This window comes from Rhodamnia argentea, chromosome 7 (assembly GCF_020921035.1).
Source record: "Rhodamnia argentea isolate NSW1041297 chromosome 7, ASM2092103v1, whole genome shotgun sequence".
In the NCBI taxonomy this organism is placed as follows: Eukaryota; Viridiplantae; Streptophyta; class Magnoliopsida; order Myrtales; family Myrtaceae; genus Rhodamnia; species Rhodamnia argentea.
This window is the reverse complement of record NC_063156.1, coordinates 15,521,482-15,540,481: the sequence shown is the minus strand read 5'-3', so window position 1 is coordinate 15,540,481 and position 19,000 is coordinate 15,521,482. Positions and strand designations below refer to the sequence as shown.

Genomic DNA, 19,000 nt, shown 5'->3' with positions numbered 1-19,000 from the left:
CCAAACGCGCTGAAACCAACTCAACCGAATCAAAACATAATCTTGTAATGTCATCTAAAACTCATAATCTCTCGTGACATAACATTAAACCTCAAAACCACACTTCATTTAACTTCAAATAGTTCCTTACGCATTTTACTCGCTAATTAAATAGACAAAAATTCGGGCCTTCACATTTGTATTCCTAGTATGAGAGATTTTCAAAAATTCAATTGGGTAGTGACCGCCAAAGTGATACACTTGATTGAGTTTGAGAAATATCGGTATCATTTTGTGGTGGGATATCTCCTCTTCCAATGCATGATCATGCTCCCAAAGGAGGTGATTGTGCATTAGTTCACGGAGGGACGCATGTACAACATGAGCTTGAGATGTATCTAATCCTAGTGGTTCATACACCCAAAGGTAGTGAGTTCACAAAGGCTGAAATATATTCTCATGGCTATTGTCATGTGGAGAGTATACAACTACGTGTCATGTATTCTTCCCAAAGGTAATTATATGATGATGTATGTAACTCTTGGGCTTTGGTACTCACATCATGCTAAACATGCAGATTGTTTGTTTTTCAATCACCTTCTCCTTAGATGGCAATTCCATGTGGATTGAGGTTCTCACTGGTTTGAATTTCAAGAAATGTAAAGAAGATTTTTTATTTGCAATGGAGCTAGCAAATGTTCACATTGCTCTTACTAAGAATAAATCAACAGATTTTACCGACACCAATACTGATCTTGAGAAAGCGCATTTTGCTGCTTGGGATAAGAGCAATAGGATTTGCTTGTTGACAATGAAGTGATCCATCAAGGAACAATTGAAGAGTGGTCTGTCAACTAACCGCACTACTAAGCAAATGATGGCAGCCTTAGAAACTAGAAATCGTGTCTCATCTAATGCTGAGATTGAGACATTTTTACAAGGATTTTTCAACATGATGTGTGATAGTGCTAGTGGTGTTAGGGATTACGTCTTGAGAATGTTAGACCTGTAGACAAAACTTAGGGTTCTTCAAGTTCCTATTCTTGATGCTCGCATTATGCATCATGCCTTGAACACCTTTCCATCTGATTTTGGTATTATAAAGACAAATTACAACTCTCATTTATTGGTGAATCCAATTTATTAGAAGCTCCATCCAGTTCATGATGGCTAGATAGTGGTGCAACTAATCATCTTGCATTTACCATACGGGAATTCATAAATCGGAGTAAGCCAAATCGGGATGAGTCAAACCTCACTAGAGGAAAAAATGAGAAAGCGGACATCGAGTTCATGGGCGATGTTATTTTGGTTTTAGACTTTGGTTTTGAATTGTTATTAAAAAAAATATTTTTTGTACCATCTTTTAGACGGAACTTAGTTTCCGTATCATGTTTAGATATGTATGGCTACTCATTTGATATAAAGAACAATGCCATTTCTTTGGTTTTTAATTCATATAAGGTTAGATGTTGCAACATGCCTAATGGATTGTGTATATTGTGTTTATCTCCTAATGACATATATGTCGCTTATACTACTAAAAAGGTTCTTTCCAAAAGGTCTTTACCTAAGGAACATTCTTATACATTATGGCATAAGCATCTTGGTCACATCTCTAAAGAAAGAGTGGAAAGGCTCATAAAGGCTGACATCCTATATGCTCTTAAAAGTGATTAAGAGACTTGTGTATATTGTTATAGGAGTAACATGACTAAGATAAAAAAGAAAACTATAGTCCGTAGTTACGTGTAGAAATTTTTATTTCATCACATTCATTTTTTACTATGCCCGAACTTGTTGTTACGTGACACATGTACCCTCCGTTAGGGTTCCATTAAAATTGACAGTTAAAACGTTAACGTGAATTTGACGTGGCGCCGATATGGCGCCATGTAAGCGCCACATGAGAAAAACATGAAAACGAAAAGGAAAAAGATAAGGAAAATTCGAGGTTCTTGTTCATTATCTTCAACCCAACGAGGTCCTCCGGCGTTCGAGATTGGTCATTTCTTTTTTCTTTTTTTTCCCTGTTGATGGACTTTTTTCTTTTTCAGGTTTGTTTTGTGCTTTTGCGAGTCCCCGTCGGTTTGCGTCATCGTTGTTTTTGGATCGGCTCATGTTCGATTAGTATTCGTTACGGGTTTTAGTCAATTCCTAGCTTGATTCATCTTCGAGCGTTAGGTCTTGTGGTTGTTCTTGCTCTTGTTCTTGAGCACCAGCCCGTCCTCGAAGGCATGGCAATCGCAAGCTTCGAGGTCCGATTTAGGTGCTTATGCTTGCAGCCTCCATGACCGCTCGAGCTCCATGCTTGGCTCGAGGGTTTGTAAATTTCGTCCGTTTATCTGTGTTCCTTTACGGGTATGTCCCTTTGTTTATGGAAAATTCATTAGCGCGGGTTGTTTTTAATTTGGAATTTGCCGATCTGATTTTGATTTACCTTTTTTGAATTTGCAGATTGTTTTCAACCTTTTTTGCAGCTCCCTACCACTACCCTCACTATATGCCCCTAATGCGACCGTGTAACCACCACCTCCACCTCTACTGCTGCCACTGCCCGCCCCTCGCGAAGAGACGAAATCCACAAACCCTTGGGCCAAGCTTCGAGCTTGAGCGGCCATGGCGGCTGTGAACTTCGAAGCGAGATCCGGGCTCGAAGCTCGTGGTCACCGTGGCCGGACACGAAAAGTGGTCAATTAGGGTCGACTAACGCTGCCGGGAGGTTTAAGTGCCGGTGGACGGCGGCAGCCAACATCAGACGAGTTTTGGCCAAGCGATCTCTAGGTTGAGGACGATGAATAGTACAATTCATTTTTTTTTTTAGTTTTTAACTTTTGTTTTAACCTTCTATTGACATGGTGCTCGCATGGCACCGAGATGGAGCCATATCAGATTTTTTGTGAAAATTTTTAACGGATTTTTAACGGAGGATAAATGTGTCGCACTAGTATAAATTTAGAATTTTTTATGTCATAGAAAAAATTTGGGATAAATGTGTCACAATGTGCATAGTTTAAGGTTTTTTACGTCATAAAAAAAAGTTAAGGGTAAACATGTCACAGAGGACATAATTCAGCGTAAAAGTTCTGATTGATTTTAAATGATTCAATTTGCCATTTGATGGTGCCACTAATAATGCTCTTTGTGAACAATCATTACGTGAATATAATATATGGCAAATTGAATCATTTAGTTCACGGAGGGACGCAAAAAACCCTAAATCTCACCATCAACTGGCAAATTGAATCATTTAAAATCAATCAGAACTTTTACGCTGAATTATGTCCTCTGTGACATGTTTACCCTTAACTTTTTTTTATGACGTAAAAAACCTTAAACTATGCACATTGTGACACATTTATCCCAAATTTTTTCTATGACATAAAAAATTCTAAATTTATACTAGTGCGACACATTTATCCTCCGTTAAAAATTCGTTAAAAATTTTCACAAAAAATCTGATATGGCTCCATCTCGGTGCCATGCGAGCACCATGTCAATAGAAGGTTAAAACAAAAGTTAAAAACTAAAAAAAAAAAAAATGAATTGTACTATTCATCGTCCTCAACCTAGAGATCGCTTGGCCAAAACTCGTCTGATGTCAGCCGCCGCCGTCCACCGGCACTTAAACCTCCCGGCAGCGTTAGTCGACCCTACTTGACCACTTTTCGTGTCCGGCCACGGTGACCACGAGCTTCGAGCCCGGATCTCGCTTCGAAGTTCACGGCCGCCATGGCCGCTCAAGCTCGAAGCTTGGCCCAAGGGTTTGTGGATTTCGTCTCTTCGCGAGGGGCAGGCAGTGGCGGCAGTAGAGGTGGAGGTGGTGGTTACACGGTCGCATCGGGGGCATATAGTGAGGGTAGTGGTAGGGAGCTGCAAAAAAGGTTGAAAACAATCTGCAAATTCAAAAAAGGTAAATCAAAATCAGATCGGCAAATTCCAAATTAAAAACAACCCGCGCTAATGAATTTTCCATAAACAAAGGGACATACCCAGAAAGGAACACAGCATAAACGGACGAAATTTACAAACCCTCGAGCCAAGCATGGAGCTCGAGCGGTCATGGAGGCTGCAAGCATAAGCACCTAAATCGGACCTCGAAGCTTGTGATTGCCATGCCTTCGAGGACGGGCTGGTGCTCAAGAACAAGAGCAAGAACAACCACAAGACCTAACGCTCGAAGATGAATCAAGCTAGGACTTGACTAAAACCCAGAACGAATACTAATCGAACATGAGCCGATCCAAAAACAACGATGACGCAAACCGACGGGGACTCGTAAAAGCACAAAACAAACCTGAAAAAGAAAAAAGTCCATCAACATGGAAAAAAAAAAATGAAATGACCAATCTCGAACGCCGGAGGACCTCGCTAGGTTGAAGATAATGAACTGTAACTTCGAATTTTCCTTATCTTTTTCCTTTTCGTTTTCATGTTTTTCTCATGTGGCGCTTACATGGCGCCATATCGCCGCCACGTCAAATTCACGTTAACGTTTTAATTGTCAATTTTAATGGAACCCTAACGGAGGGTACATGTGTCACATTGGGCGTAGTTTAGGATTTTCGGTGGCATTTTCCCTAAAATAAAACCCTAAATCTCACCATCAAATGGCAAATTGAATCATTTAAAATCAATGCAAAATGACAATCAAGCAATTATAGCTGCTTGCAATTATACACATGTCATTGTCCAATCTTTTTCTATCATCTTCTTCTGATTGAATGGGAATTGGAATTTAGAAACTGTAGGGCTTCAACAATCCGAAATTCGTATTAAAATTTGTTGATTGTGATTATCTTATTGAAACCGAACTCATCGTTCCTATTATTCATATGAATTGCGGAATAGGCGAAAAAGCTTTGATTGATTTTTTTGTGGTTCAAATTAAGATTGGATATTTTTTTGGGGGGGTGTGCTTTCACTCGACTTTGTATAGAAAGTGTAAGTTTTAGTTTCAATTAGAGGTCAGAATCAAATCATGTGTTCCGTGACCAACAAAACCTACATACTTCATCATTTGACTATATTGAAATAATGCTTGATGTTGTCAAATGAAAAGTCAGATCACCAGATGTCCCTACCGCTATCGATAAACTTGCGACTTAGTCACTCAAATTTCAAATTATTTAGAGTTTGATTGCAATTTGTACATAACATTTAAAAATTTCGGCGTAATTTTAAAGGAAAAGAAAAGGAAAAAGAAAAAAAGATTTTGATAGTGATATCCGGATAGCTATTGAAGAGACTATTCCCCTGTATTTTGTGAAATAACAATGAGTGTCCACATAATTTACGAGAGATTCAAGTGCTCTCTTGGCTCGAACATCAATGCCTACGCCCCTCTCTCTAGGGTTTTTCCTTCTCACAGCCGCAAAACCCCTCCCTCCATTGAAGAACTTTTTTGAGGGGTCCCTCCCCCTTTCCTCTCCCATCTTCTCTTTTCCTTTCTATATCCACATCTATCTCTCTATCTTTTCTTTTTTAATAATTTTTAAGACTTCTTCGCTGATTTTAGTGGACATTGTTCGAGCACTCCGCATATCTCTGAAACTCATCTCTCACTTTGTACAACGATGAATTTATCTGAAAGTGTTTACATCAACTATTAATTTTTTGTAGCTCTTTTCCAATTGAAATTTAGATATAAATTTGGAAGTTTTTCTATCCGATATAAAAATAGATCTTAGTTTACAAGGCGTTAGTTGTGCTTTTTCAACATATTATTATTGTTATCTATGTACGGTAATGGTGCTGCGAACGCCCAATCTGGTTATGCACCGCCTTTTAGCAAAACCGTTACCAAGATGAAGATTTTGGCGTGTGCTTATCACCGATGATGATATGAATTTTGATGATCGACCGCCGATTGTGCTATGATGTTATGATAAATCCGTTCTTGTGAAAAGAGGGAAATGCTGCAGGCTATACCAAGTTAATCTGTTTTTCGGATTTACACTTGATTGTGACACTTTGTGATTGGTTTAGTCTTGATGTCATATACCTTTCTTTTATGTGAAATGAAAATTCCTTTCTAAACAAAATAAAAAAATTGCTCTCTCTCTCTCTTGGTGCCTCCATCGCTAGACACAAGGGGAGAAAATGAACTGGGAAATAAAAAAAGTGCCTCCAGTTTCGGAGGAAGCAGTTGCACTTGATCTGATATCACAGGACATGAAAAACGAGGAGCAAGAAACATGGGCAATTCCTTCGCACGAGGTTACTCGGTAACTCCGTTCTTATTCCATTTCAGGTTCCTCACACATGGGAGATGTGTAGTACAGCGGCCCGACAGAGTACTTAATCACTTCGCGGTACACTGAGGTCGGGCGGCTGAGCTTGACTCCTCGGCGCCCGCTGGCAAAGTCAGTGGCGACATTGCAATCCGGGTCCGGGGACGACACGAGCCTCACCGAGCACAGTTTCCCATCGAGTCGCTTTCCGTTGATGTGCCTGTTCACAACCATGTTGAATTGGCCAGCTCCGTCGGCGTCGTCGCTTCCGTAGAATATCACTCTGTGCCTTTGGTCCATGCAAGTGAGCGAGACCTTAGCTCCTGCAAATTCACGTTACTGCCCCTTTTACATGACTGGATCAGTTAAAACGTGATTGACTCTCAATAGTAAAAATCTTGTCATGATGACGTAAGTGCTATTAAGTGTGATTTTCTTCTTTAGTGAGCACACGAAATTTGACCTCCCTACTGCTAAAGCTTGAGCTCAACTTGACTATGACACTCGATGCTTGAAACTCGGCTAGAGCTCGAATAGTACTAACTTGTTGCTAGGGCTTGAGCTTGAGTCGACTACAAAATCGAGATACATTACTTGACTATTTCCACTCAAATTGCAAATAAACTCATGTGGAGCTCGAGGATGGGCTTGATGTAATAAGTTCGAATATATTATACAGTATGAGGATTTTTGCGTCTATTTTGCGAATCAATGAATTTTCTTTTAAAATATAGAAATACAATTAAACATGCGAGCTTGTCGAGTTGGGTATTTGTCGAGATCGAGCTCCACACAATAGAATACTAAGTCGCTCAAGCTCAAACCGAGAAGGCAAGTTAATTATCGAGTCAGAGTTCGAACTGCACGCGAATAGCTTAATTTAGTTTTCAAGAGAGAGAGAGGGTGAGAGGGAGAGAGAGAGACCTTTAATAGGACTGCCACCCTTAACCCATTCGTCGTAGCCCTTGGTGCAATCCTGGCACAGAACTCTTCCACCAACATGGATCACCTTACTGTCCTCCCATGCCAGAACTAAACCGCTACCTCCCATCATAGCCACAAGCGAGGCCGCAATCAACACTGCCATCGCCATCTCTCTCTCTCTCTCTCTCTCTCTCTCTCTCTCTCTGCAAGAGACCTGGTGAAGCCCTCAAAGTGTGCATGGAGAGATATAGATGGAAGACACAGAGGCATTTTCCACAGGACAATTAAAACATGGAAGACCACTACTAGTTGAACGTGCACACCACTCTCTCATGACAATCCCATTCTTCTCTCATCTCCCGTGTCTAAATTGCTACTCACGATTGGCGTTAAGGGACCCCTCTCCTATATGACCGAATCAAATTATATCCGTCTTACAAAGAAAGAAAGAACCGGCATTAAAAAAAAAATACTAATAATAACAAGATGATGCTGACTACCGCATCCATTCGCACGAACAATTGTCTCAGACGACGATTTCCCTTTGGGGTAATACAAATTTGACTCTTAACGAGATTGGTGGACTGGCCGAGCCGCTCATCCGCGCGTTTTTTCATTTCAACAGCACATCAACATTTCAAGCTCCTGATGGTAAAGCTTAAATGGCTTTTCTAAAGTTATACTCACTATCGATATCAACACCCGGTCACCAGAGCGCAACAAAACAACAATTGCTTTTGCAATTCACTGACCCTAATGACTGTTCAACTTTTAATTCTTCGTTGGGTAACATGGAGTTCAAGGTCCCACGGAATTTCTCTTACAATCATAATCCGAAACATGGATAGTTTCTTTACCATTTGCAATTCACTTAAGGCAAGTCGTACAAGAGGAGGTCAGCAAACTACACTTGGCTTCAAGCTCCGTATACGAAACAATGGCTCCACAAAGCCCTTGCGTAAATGCCACGATGCCCAAAAAAACCTGACTCATATGGCCCGCATATTCACTCGAAATAATTAATCCCGAGTACAACTTCCTCAAAGTAATTATCCTGATTAAAAACCTGCCGTGATAGTAGCAACTGACAGAACACCCATCTTCTCGTAGAACAGCAAACACACCCTGACGACACCAGCTCGTAGACCTCACTTTACATCCTCTTACAGCACAAAATAGCAACATCGTCACAGCAAACCAGCTGCCTGAAGTGCCTTCTTAAATTCCTCTTCGCTATTCCATGGTGTGACCTGCATTGAAAACAACATTACAGAAGTAGTTAATAATATGCAAGTTCTTTTTGCTTCATGTAAATTGGTTTTACCGGTTGGAGAGAGGTTTTCCCTGATTTCTAAAGAAATTCACAACACAATTGTTAGTGGTGATGATGGACAGGACAACTGATTACATGGCCATCGCAAGAGTCATAACGGTGCTATGCTGATGGTGATCAACTGGTACCGACAGTGGTTAGGTTGAACATGGCAAATACAAGGAGGTACTCAGGGAGGTTGATGATAGTGGCAGACAGTGTCAACAAGTTCCTTCAAAACATTTCCTTTTCTCTAGATGAATACAGAATTATTGTGCATTTTTAGTTGACCACGATAGCAATTTCCAGCGACTAATTTTCCTTGTCAAACCAAACACCAGTAGATGAGTAAAGGATTAGCAGAATTTCCATGAAGCAAGTACATTAACTTTTCTGTGAAGCACACCACAAATAACCCTTAATGATAATGCAAAATGACCTATAAAACAAAGTAAAGACTGATAAAGATTGTCAAATTTGTCAAATTACTCACCTCAGCAACTCTAGAGGCAAAATGATTTTCAATCTTTGCCATGAGTTCCATGTCCCTTTCAGTGCATAGCAAGTTGAAAACAGCTCCTGATGATAAAGCAACACTACTTGTCATCAGGATACTTTTGTATGACGAACTAGGCGACAAGAATATATGCCCAAAAGCACTCTTCATGAGCAGGGTGCATGCACAGAAAGCAGAGTACACATGATTTGTATTCATGCATCAGACATAATGAGGAAATGCGATTTCAAACAGCCACAACTTTTCACGAATAACAGAAATCATCAACCAACACCAGTGGTTGGAGGGGGAAAAACAAACACCCTGTTTTGAAACATCATCGTTGTACTTACCAACATCTCAGTTCAAAAACTATGGATAATGGATAAAGTGGTCCAGAATGCAGCAGATATTATTTAGAAATACAGCACATTGTCTCTATGATTTAGGCAAAGCTCGCCCCCTTCAATAACTCTAGGCTCAGGCAAATGTTATCTCAGTGAATAAGCAGATACATAAGAAGCCTAAAATTGATAGGGGTTGATTACCCCATCAAGGTCAATACCAAAAAAGAAACCTGGAACTTGCTCTTTCTTTTTCTTTCTGAGGTTTTGTCAATTTAGTTTTATTTTTAGGAGCAGGAAAGTTAAATTTAATCTATACCACAGTCATCATTGCAAGTTTGGCTCCTAGATGAGTGAGAAAGGTAAGGAAACCTACACCTGCATCTACCTTATCAAAGTCAATAGTATATTCTTTTTGTACTGAAACCTGTCTAGTCAATGTAGGAACCTAAGGGAACTTTACCAATGAGAGCTGCTACGAGAGACTAATTATCAAAGGATTTCAACCCAATTCAATGGTCGAATCTTGCTAAATAGTTAGCACACAGCATGCACTTTAAGAGTAACTTCAGTGCATTGAGTTTTGGAAAACAAGTCGGAATCCAAGTTTTGAATAGAGTGAATCTTTCTCTTTGTCAAAATTAGAGGGATATTTAAGGCACTGTCCATGTGGCAATTTCAATGACATGTTGTATATTTATGAGGACAAGAAAAGAAAATCACAAGATCTCTCTTAAACCCTCATTTTATGAAAAAAAGAAATCTAGGCCTAGAAAGGATGGACAACATAAGAATGTGAAATACTGGGCCTACCAATCTATTCAACTTAAAACCATACATATTGTCTTAATGAGAAAAACCACCAACGAAGAAATATGTAAAAGTTGGAGCAAATAACAATCTTAAATCAGGAAACAAACCTTTGCGCCCAAAACGCCCTGCCCTTCCAATTCTGTGCAAGTATACCTCATAGTCAGGCTCCGATGGTTTATCATGCTTTACAGGAAGATCATAATTGATCACCAAATTGATCTACAGGTAGTCATCAAACCATGTCAACGTATTACAAAATAACAAAAATAAGGTAGCATTCCCTTAAGCTGAGACGAGACCAATCAACTTCAGATAAAGGAAAAGTATAATGAAAGTAGTACCTGCTGTTGATCAAAGCCTCGAGCCAGAAGGTCAGTTGATATGAGAACCTGTGTTAAACCATCTCTAAATTCTTTGACAATCTTGTCTCTGTCTTCCTGCCTAAGAGCACCTTGGATAGTGGTAACTTCATAGCCAAAATTTACAAGTGTCTCATGCAAATTTTTTGCACTCTGTCTGGTGCGAACAAATATTATCGTCTGTCCCAGATTCTCTCCTAATTCAAAAATTCGATCTCTGATCACTGAAACCTTGGCAAGTTCATTAGGGCAATGCACCTTGTACTGCTTCACCGACTCTAAGGATAGTTCTTCTTTCCTCACGAAAAGCTGATTGTAATCTTTTACTGTTTTTGTTACAAAATCCTTCACCATGTCATTGAATGTGGCAGAAAATAGAAGGACCTGGAATAAAATAACCAACCTTTGAGTAATCCATATAACCAGAATGAGAAAAAGAAAAGAAGAAATGAATGGCAATCCAAGAGAAAATGATTCCTTCCCATAATTCTTTCTAAGCCAATACTGCATAACACTGAAACATTATGAACTAGAATTCTTGACATAATGAACTAGGTTGTATCACAAATCCAGTAAATCTTCGATATTTCTGACTGAGATAGGTCAGCCACATTTAAACAAATCTTTTTCTCCCCAACCCAATATATTATGTGTTTGTCATCAACATTCAGAGTTATATACTTGGTCCTATCAAAATAAAAATTCAAAAGGAGAATAACACTGCATCATAAAGTATAATCGTTATTATGTGTTTGTCATCAATACAGAGTAAAATAATTGGTCCTACCGAAATAAAAATGTGCTAGGAGAATAACACTGCATAGTATAGTATGACAGCCACGAGTTTGCTATCAATAACTCCCTTTGAATTTAAGTACTTTAACATGATGCACAATTTATTGTGATTAAGCGGCTACATTGCAGCTACTATCACAACTAGAAAGATAGTGTTTATAAAAATCGACATCGCTTGGAGATGGAAGAATTTACTCTTCAAATAACCAAGACTAGCAAAGTAGAAATGCATAAAATACATTGAGGAGCTCATCAAAGCGTTATAGAAGAAACAAATTAATTCATACATCAAATGAGGAACATGTACATAAATGGCCAGTAACATTTACTCTAGGGATGTCAACAGGTAGGCTCGGGTTTCCATGATACCAGACCCGACGCCAAACATAAGGGATGTGCATTTGCTGTGACGTGAACCGAAAACGCCATTCAAATAGGGTCAATTCAGGTGTTTTTATTTTTTCCCCCTAGGTGACCCACAGCTCGAGGACACAATCAGGTGATGCCATCTGAGCATAATTGCCCAGTTATGAAGAAAAGCACAATTTCAAGCTCACCATGGTACTTTCTAAGGATTAGGATAGCAAACGAAACAAAACTTAGCCATCCTTGAAGTTGATGGTCTTTCTCTGGCAGCAAAAGAAGAAGCAGACAAACTTCGATTGCCTGCTCTAGAAGAAGAAGAAGATCACGAGAGAAACGAGGAGGGAGGAAGGGGGGGAGAGAGAGAGACAGATTTTCCTCCTTTTCTATTTTTTTTCGCCAAGTATGGCCGCAATGAAAAACCGCGACAATCATCAACATTATCAGCGTCGGTATCGGCCATGAAGCCTCCGTCGCAACCCACCATCACTCTCCCCCCACACACCTCCATTGACTCCTCCAACGGCGCCGCCACCTCCGCAGGGGGACTCAGCCTTGGCCTATGCTTCAGCCCCAGCCCAATGACCCTCGTCTCCAGCTTCTTCACCAACTCAAACGATTACTCTTCCCCAGCTCCTCCCTGGCACCATGGCCTCTCCTGCAGCTCAGCACCCGCTCTCCTCCACCGGAGAGCCTGCTTCCGCGGGAGTTCCAATTCAAGCAGAAACGGCCCCAGGGTTAGGTGATTTCACCACCACCTCCCGTTGCTGCTATTCGCAGTGCCCCGGGATGAGCCCGGCCATGCTGCTCAAATTGCCGGGGTTTTCTCGTGGATAAATTAGCTTCATATACTTTGCTTTGAACATGGTCTTTTCTAGATTCAATTTGTCATATTTAACGGCGGTCAAGCTCGTACCTACTCTGAGAGAATTAGGATTGTGAGGGCAAGGGTATGATTTAGCTGGAAGGAAAATTTTGAAAGAGCAACAAGTTGTGTTGTTTGCTTCTGCTTAGATCAAGCTTTATTGACATCTTGGAGAGATGGATTTGGAAGTGAGAGTAGAGAGCTTCACGATCTGGAAATGGTAGAGTGTAGGTGCTTTAAGTGTTTCGAGCCGAACCGAACAGTTTACGATACCCGATTCTATACATATGCCCTGAACCGGAAAGAGACCCGAATGAAAAGACCCAAGATATTCAGTTCCGATTGGGCCGTTTCGGGCTTTTTGACACCCCTAATTTACTCTTCAAAGAACCAAGACTGAGAAAAAATAATGCGTGTTTTACAAGGAAGAGCTCAAAATGAGTGGATTGGAGTACAAAATGTAGCATATTTTCCTGACATTAGCAGGTGTCTGAAAAACCAAAGAGAGAGGACAGGTTGTTGCGGTTTCTTAAAAAGAGAAGAAAATTGCTATATGCAAAAGCGCAGCAACTCCTCTTAACAATTTTCTCTGGATCACCTGTCCTAGTGAAATGCTAAGCGCCACTCCATTAGAAAACATAAAACTTAATAGTTTCTCAGCCCTGACTTACGTTTCTCTGTTGGCTCAGTTATTCTTTTTACTAGTCCAAATATAACAAAAAGACAATGCCCAAAGAAGCAAAGTAACTCCTTTCTACACTTCAGACAGCTTTTTGGATATAATCTTACAATTCTTGTATACAAACAACAAGATCATTATTACTTTCAAATTGCTTGGAAAAATTCACAAGGAAGCAGATGTATTAAATTTCACACACTAATAGTTTATTAAAATATGCACCCATGTCAACTCATTCAGACAACTCATGGGGTTAATTTCTTTAACAGAAACAAGACACTGTAATGACAGTAATGATCACAAGAAACAGCATCAAACAAACATTGCTAGAGAGAGAGGAAAACATAACTTTATAAGACATATTCTTACAACAGATTCCTAATTTGATGATGTATCATGACAACCCACCTTTCTCTATCCCCTCCTTTCTTCTACTCTCATAGCCTAAATCATATGGGTATCACAACTTTACAACTAATAAACATCAATCAGAACAAGGAAAAAAAGGTGACGGTTCTGGTTAAATATTGCTACGTTTCACTGTTGTTTTGCTTTGTCTATAACTTAGTTAACCAAAAAAAAAAAAAAAAAAGGGAACATAACACAATAAGATTATCATAAAAAACAGAAGGAAAAAATGGCTTTGTATTTGTAAGGGTATTCAAAAAGTTTGTGAAAATCCTTCATCTCTTCTAAAGTATTATGTTTCTATGCCCTTTATACCAATATCGAACAACCTAATCCTCAAAACCTTATCCTGAATGTAGACAAGTCATACTTCGCAAGGTATGTAATGGAAAGTCAAGAAAACCATTACCATTTGATAAGGTAAAATTGCCAACGATGCAACACCTATGGATAAAATCAAGTGAGTGGTGAAGGAATTTGACATTACAGCTCGGCGACGTAAGGAAATGAAGACAAGAAGTGGGAGCAATTCAAGTGTAAGGAGAGGACCAATCTGTTTGAAGCTTGCATAATCAGAAATGGGATGGTGGGATTATTAATGGAACAGACGTGATAGCTCTTGCTTACCTAGTTACTTGGAGAGGTCTTTTAAGTTCCAATATTTATTTCACAGTCTAGTAGCAGACGTTACAAAGCAAACCAGTGAACAGGTCTTCCACACTAGTCTTACAAAAACTATTATACCCATCCACCCTTTTTCTATTATCAAAAAGTAATTCCATTTCATATCATTAGGTGAAAGGGTGTAACATATTAACAGCCTCATCATGTTCTTAATACCAAAAGACTTCACCAGGAAAAGAATTTTCAAGAATAGATTTTGTCAGGGGGTGGAGAGTGAGAGTAATTAAAGCCCACACGGATTCATAATGTTAGAGAGTAAAAACCAAGAATGAAAAAAGAAAAGAATAAGCGAGTCTGTCTGAGACTGAGCACTGAGAGAATTAGCTCTACCATACTGTACAATATAATGCATCAGCTCTTCCTTCCATCTATTTCGTCTCAGTTGCCCCAAAAGACATGCATTAGAGACAATGACAACGGAAACTGCCGAAAAATGACTTTCCTCATTGATGCAAGTCCGTTTTCATATGCTTCTAGCTACAATTTGAAAAACACTAGCACTTAGGGAACTATTATTCCACACTTGTAATTCAAAATCAAACTGATCGTCCAAATGTTTGTGTGACTTCACCTTCATGTGATAGTAGCAACTAATTACCAGGAATACCATCCCTAGATAAAGTCTATGTATGATTTTACAAATCAAACTCAGGAACATACCTGGCAGCTGGCATTGGCCCTTTCGATCTCCCTCATTATCCTCAAAGAGTCATCCCTAAACCCATCCTGCATTGAACCAAACAGATTAAATATAAATCCTGATCTCCAGTAAAAGAGGAACTCAAAAATGACAATTAAATGATAAGTCAATGAAGTTTACAGCTAAAACTACATGGGAAGTATAGGAAACCATTTGATGATATTAGCACAAGAATTGTCATGACTTTATTAATTAGCAACTGATGGATAAAACTTTGAGCTAATGGTAAATTGAAAGAGCACGGTAGCTTAGAAAAGGTTCACAAACCAACAAACCAGAAAAAAAAAACTATACAGGGATAAAAAAGGCATTTTCCACAGAATAGAATTCCCACTAAATCTTGTGGGGACGAGATGGATCTGACATAAGAATCTAATGCTGAATTGTGAAAATTAAAGATTTCCAATACAGCAATCGTAATTACTTTAGGAGAGAGTATAAGACAAGGCATCATCTTATTACCACAGGATCAAGCTCAAAGTAATCTTTGAGCAAGAGAACAAAAATATGTGTGAGATATAAAGTTAGCCTAAGAAGATTATCTATCCTACAAGAAACGAAGAGGTGGCACTGGTAATAGAACACATTCTGTCCAACCTATTTTGTCCATGCCTTCTCCTCTCTTCATTCTATTTGAGATTTAGTATGTCCCATGAGGTGGGACTAGCTGAGTAGTTTCTCAATGCTTGCTTTCACAACCACCACCCCTTGGGCTGACGCACCAAAAAGAAACGAGACTAGAGGGGAAAGAGAGAGAACATTATGCCACTCAGCTAATGCTGATAAAGAGAACAAAATTCTGCTCATTTGTCAGCAAGGAATGACAGAAAAGCAGGCCAAAACCATTAGGGGAAAAATCCACAATTCCTCCCCTGGAAATCCACTAGTTCAGTAGACTCCAAATGAAATGAGCAGAATAGCTACCAAGGGAGTGAGAATAGCTACCAGAGACAAGAAAATGAAAAGAAGCCAACACAACACAACAAGGTAGTTTTGGAGGCTGACTACCTCTGCCAACATATGATCGGCCTCATCAAATACAAGAATCTTTATGAAATTTGCACCGAGTTTCTTTAATGACATCCATTTCTTAATCGTTCCAGGGGTGCCTATCACAATTTGTGCAGTCACAGGTGCCCTTTTGGCAGTCGCCACATAGAAAGTGCTATCCATCGGCACAGCAGCCTCTGCAAATATTCCTGTGTACTTTCCCATTTTCTGCAAGACTTCCATGTTCTGCAGGAATTTATCACGACTTGTGTCAGTACATACAAAAGTTACATAACTTCATTGAACTGACAAAAAGCGATCAGAAAGTTGGCTGAAACCTCAAATTCTATTTGCTATGCTAGTAATATAGGACGCACTATAGAACACTGACCAGAAACCTGAATATATCTGATAAAACCAGGAAAAGAAACCTCTCGTCTGAGACATCGGTCAAATGATTGAAAAAATAGTCAATATCTCTCTCATGGCGGATTGGTCAAATTTGTTAAAAGTTCATTTGTCTAAGTTTTCTCAACAGCATGACCAAAAAATCAAGCATATGCAGAGCCAGTCACAAAATGTGGTAATTCCATCAATCTAACCTGAATTGCCAGCTCTCTCGTGGGACAGATACAGAGAGCTTGAGGAGCTTTCAAGTTTGGATCAACTCGGCTCAACATTCCAAGCACAAAACAAGTCGTCTTGCCGGAACCATTATGTGCCTGAGCAATCAGATTTTTGTATGGAGGGGTGAGGATCATAGGCAGACTGATGGCCTGGATTTTACTGGGCTTCTCGAATTTCATCTCAACATATAAACCCTTCAGGAGCTCTGGCGACAAATTCAAATCCTCAAAAGAACTTGCTGATGTATATGGCGTATCACCAGATGTCACCTGCAACAGTCAAGATTGATCATACAACCAAACAGCAAGAAAGGCATCCGTCAGGTCTTGCGTATCTAGTGAGGAGGAAAAATTTGAGCGTATGGAAACCTAATAAGGCAGCACAAGGAGTTTGGATTTTCTAGCCCTAGAAAACCCTCTCGACGGATAGATGGAGTACCGCTCTGATGTTCGAATCCTCAGGTTCGTCGAGGAACTTGTTGATCTTCTTGCTTTCGTCGATGGCCAAGGAATCGACATCCAGCTCCGCTACCGCTTTATCCGCCGATGTCGTGGGCTCCGCCCTCTGCTCCGCCGCGGGCGCCGAGCTCTGCTCCGCCGCGGGCGCCGCGCTCTGCTCCTCCGCATCGTCCTCCACCTCGTCGCCCCACGACCGCCTGGTGTCGGTCGCGTTGGTGGAGCTATTGTTAGAGGCGGAGTTCGCGTCGGCCATCGCAGCTAGGCTGGGATCGGCGCCGGAAAGGTGAGAAGAATGTGGAGAGAGCGGTTTATCGTGAAGTTGGGGGTGACGGGAACAGTGGAGATGGAGAGAGGGCTCAGCATTAACCGTTCCCGACGGCAAAGTGAACTAAATATACGCAGAAGCTTTGGCTTGGCTTAGAGGTGACGCCGACTCGGTAATATTTCAATTCACAAAGGTTAAAAATTGTCTCGAACGGGAGTCAACAAAGTCAACCTCCATTGGTGCTAAATTAGTTTTATTTCAGCCTAATGCCCCAAAAAATCCCAAATTTTATGTCCAATCACAGTTATATCCCAGGCTCTTTCTTATTCCGTAAAAAAATTTCAATTTTCGCTATAGTCCCAAGTCCATCAACACATCTAAAGTCGCCACTAATTTACTCATAATTATCTAGATCGAACCAAGTAGAAAGTTCATTATCATAACCTTCATTTTCATCAACACTACGGGTCACTCATCTTGTATGTTGAAATCAGTAGCGATTAGAGGTGTGCAACTGGATCGGTTCTACTCGAGAACCAGATCGGACACCCTAAAAATAGATTTGGAAACAGGTTCCCATTAGCACTGGTCCAGGAACAAGTTCCATATTTTTCGAATCGGTTGGAGCGGGTTCGATTCCCAATGCTGAGTGAATACCCACCTGGGAACCGAATCGGTTATGGAACCGGTTTTGAAACCGGCTTCATGACTTATAAAAACCAAATCCTAATATGTTTTTCGCATAAAATCTAACTTCAGCAATTGCACTTCAGCAAGAGGGCAGCACTCATTCACCTTTTCTCTTAAGAATTGTTGCTTTTGGTGGATAGTGATTTTGTTATTCAAATTTTACTTTGAATTGTTTCGTTGTTACTCATATTATTTTGCTAAAAAAAAAGAGGAAACCATAAAAAGAAACAAAAAAATAGGTTCTCGGGTAGAGCTTGGAACCGAATTGAAAAAAAAGGATAGGATCCAAAGCAGATTTCAAGGAAAAATGGTAGGTTTCGGGTTTCAAAAATTGGGAATTAGAATCACCCCTAATAGTGATTTTAGGACGCGTGGACATATTTGGAAGTAGAGTGAAAATTTCAGATTTTTTACGAGACAAAACAAAAGATTGAGGCAAAATTGAGATTGAACATAAAGTGGAGGATTTTTTCGGAAATTTACCACAAAAAATTCCAAACTAATATATATGTGATAAATTTATCCCAAACTAATTTTTTGATAACTAAAAATCTCAAATTGGTACACATGTGACAAATTTACTTATCATCTAGTTTCAGTAAAATTGGGTTGATACCACGAAAAATTTCAAATCGATATATTAGTGACAAACGGAGAGTGAAAACATCAATCTGGTACATTTGTCAAGGGTCATGTATTATCTAACTTAGAAACTCATGGTATCACAATTTCACACTGATATTTCAAGCCAAAACTTAGTCTCCCATGAAAGCCTTAGACAAAGCCCTTACAATCTTGTATGTGGGGAACTCAATAGCAACATGGTAGATATTAAACATGTACCATAACATCCATTTGAGGCCTTCCGGGAAATCAAGATCTGGAGACCACTAAAGTGGATGGATGAATGGGTAGTCATAATTAAGATCATGTGATTTTAGCATTAATCCACCATAATCTTTAAAGATGAGATAATGATAATGCCAAAATCTTTCTATGAGGCTAGGAGTGAACTG

The 19,000-nt window shown here is 39.8% G+C and overlaps 2 protein-coding genes across 2 annotated transcripts; both read right to left on the bottom strand.

Moving 5' to 3' along the window:
* Positions 1 to 6,151: 6,151 nt before the first annotated feature.
* LOC115743595 (proline-rich protein 3) lies at positions 6,152 to 7,331 on the bottom strand. The gene is made up of 2 exons (XM_030678439.2): positions 7,137 to 7,331; positions 6,152 to 6,535 (listed from the first exon to the last, which is right to left on the bottom strand). The coding sequence occupies exons 1-2, from the start codon at positions 7,303 to 7,305 to the stop codon at positions 6,219 to 6,221; spliced, it is 486 nt and encodes a 161-aa protein (XP_030534299.1). The 5' UTR covers positions 7,306 to 7,331; the 3' UTR covers positions 6,152 to 6,218.
* Positions 7,332 to 7,853: 522 nt separating this feature from the next.
* On the bottom strand, positions 7,854 to 17,436 carry LOC115743600 (DEAD-box ATP-dependent RNA helicase 38). Its single transcript, XM_030678446.2, has 8 exons — positions 17,010 to 17,436; positions 16,547 to 16,840; positions 15,963 to 16,190; positions 14,915 to 14,980; positions 10,443 to 10,844; positions 10,209 to 10,320; positions 8,942 to 9,027; positions 7,854 to 8,386 (listed from the first exon to the last, which is right to left on the bottom strand). Exons 1-8 carry the CDS (start codon positions 17,280 to 17,282, stop codon positions 8,324 to 8,326), a joined length of 1,524 nt encoding a protein of 507 aa, XP_030534306.1. The 5' UTR covers positions 17,283 to 17,436; the 3' UTR covers positions 7,854 to 8,323.
* Positions 17,437 to 19,000: the final 1,564 nt, after the last annotated feature.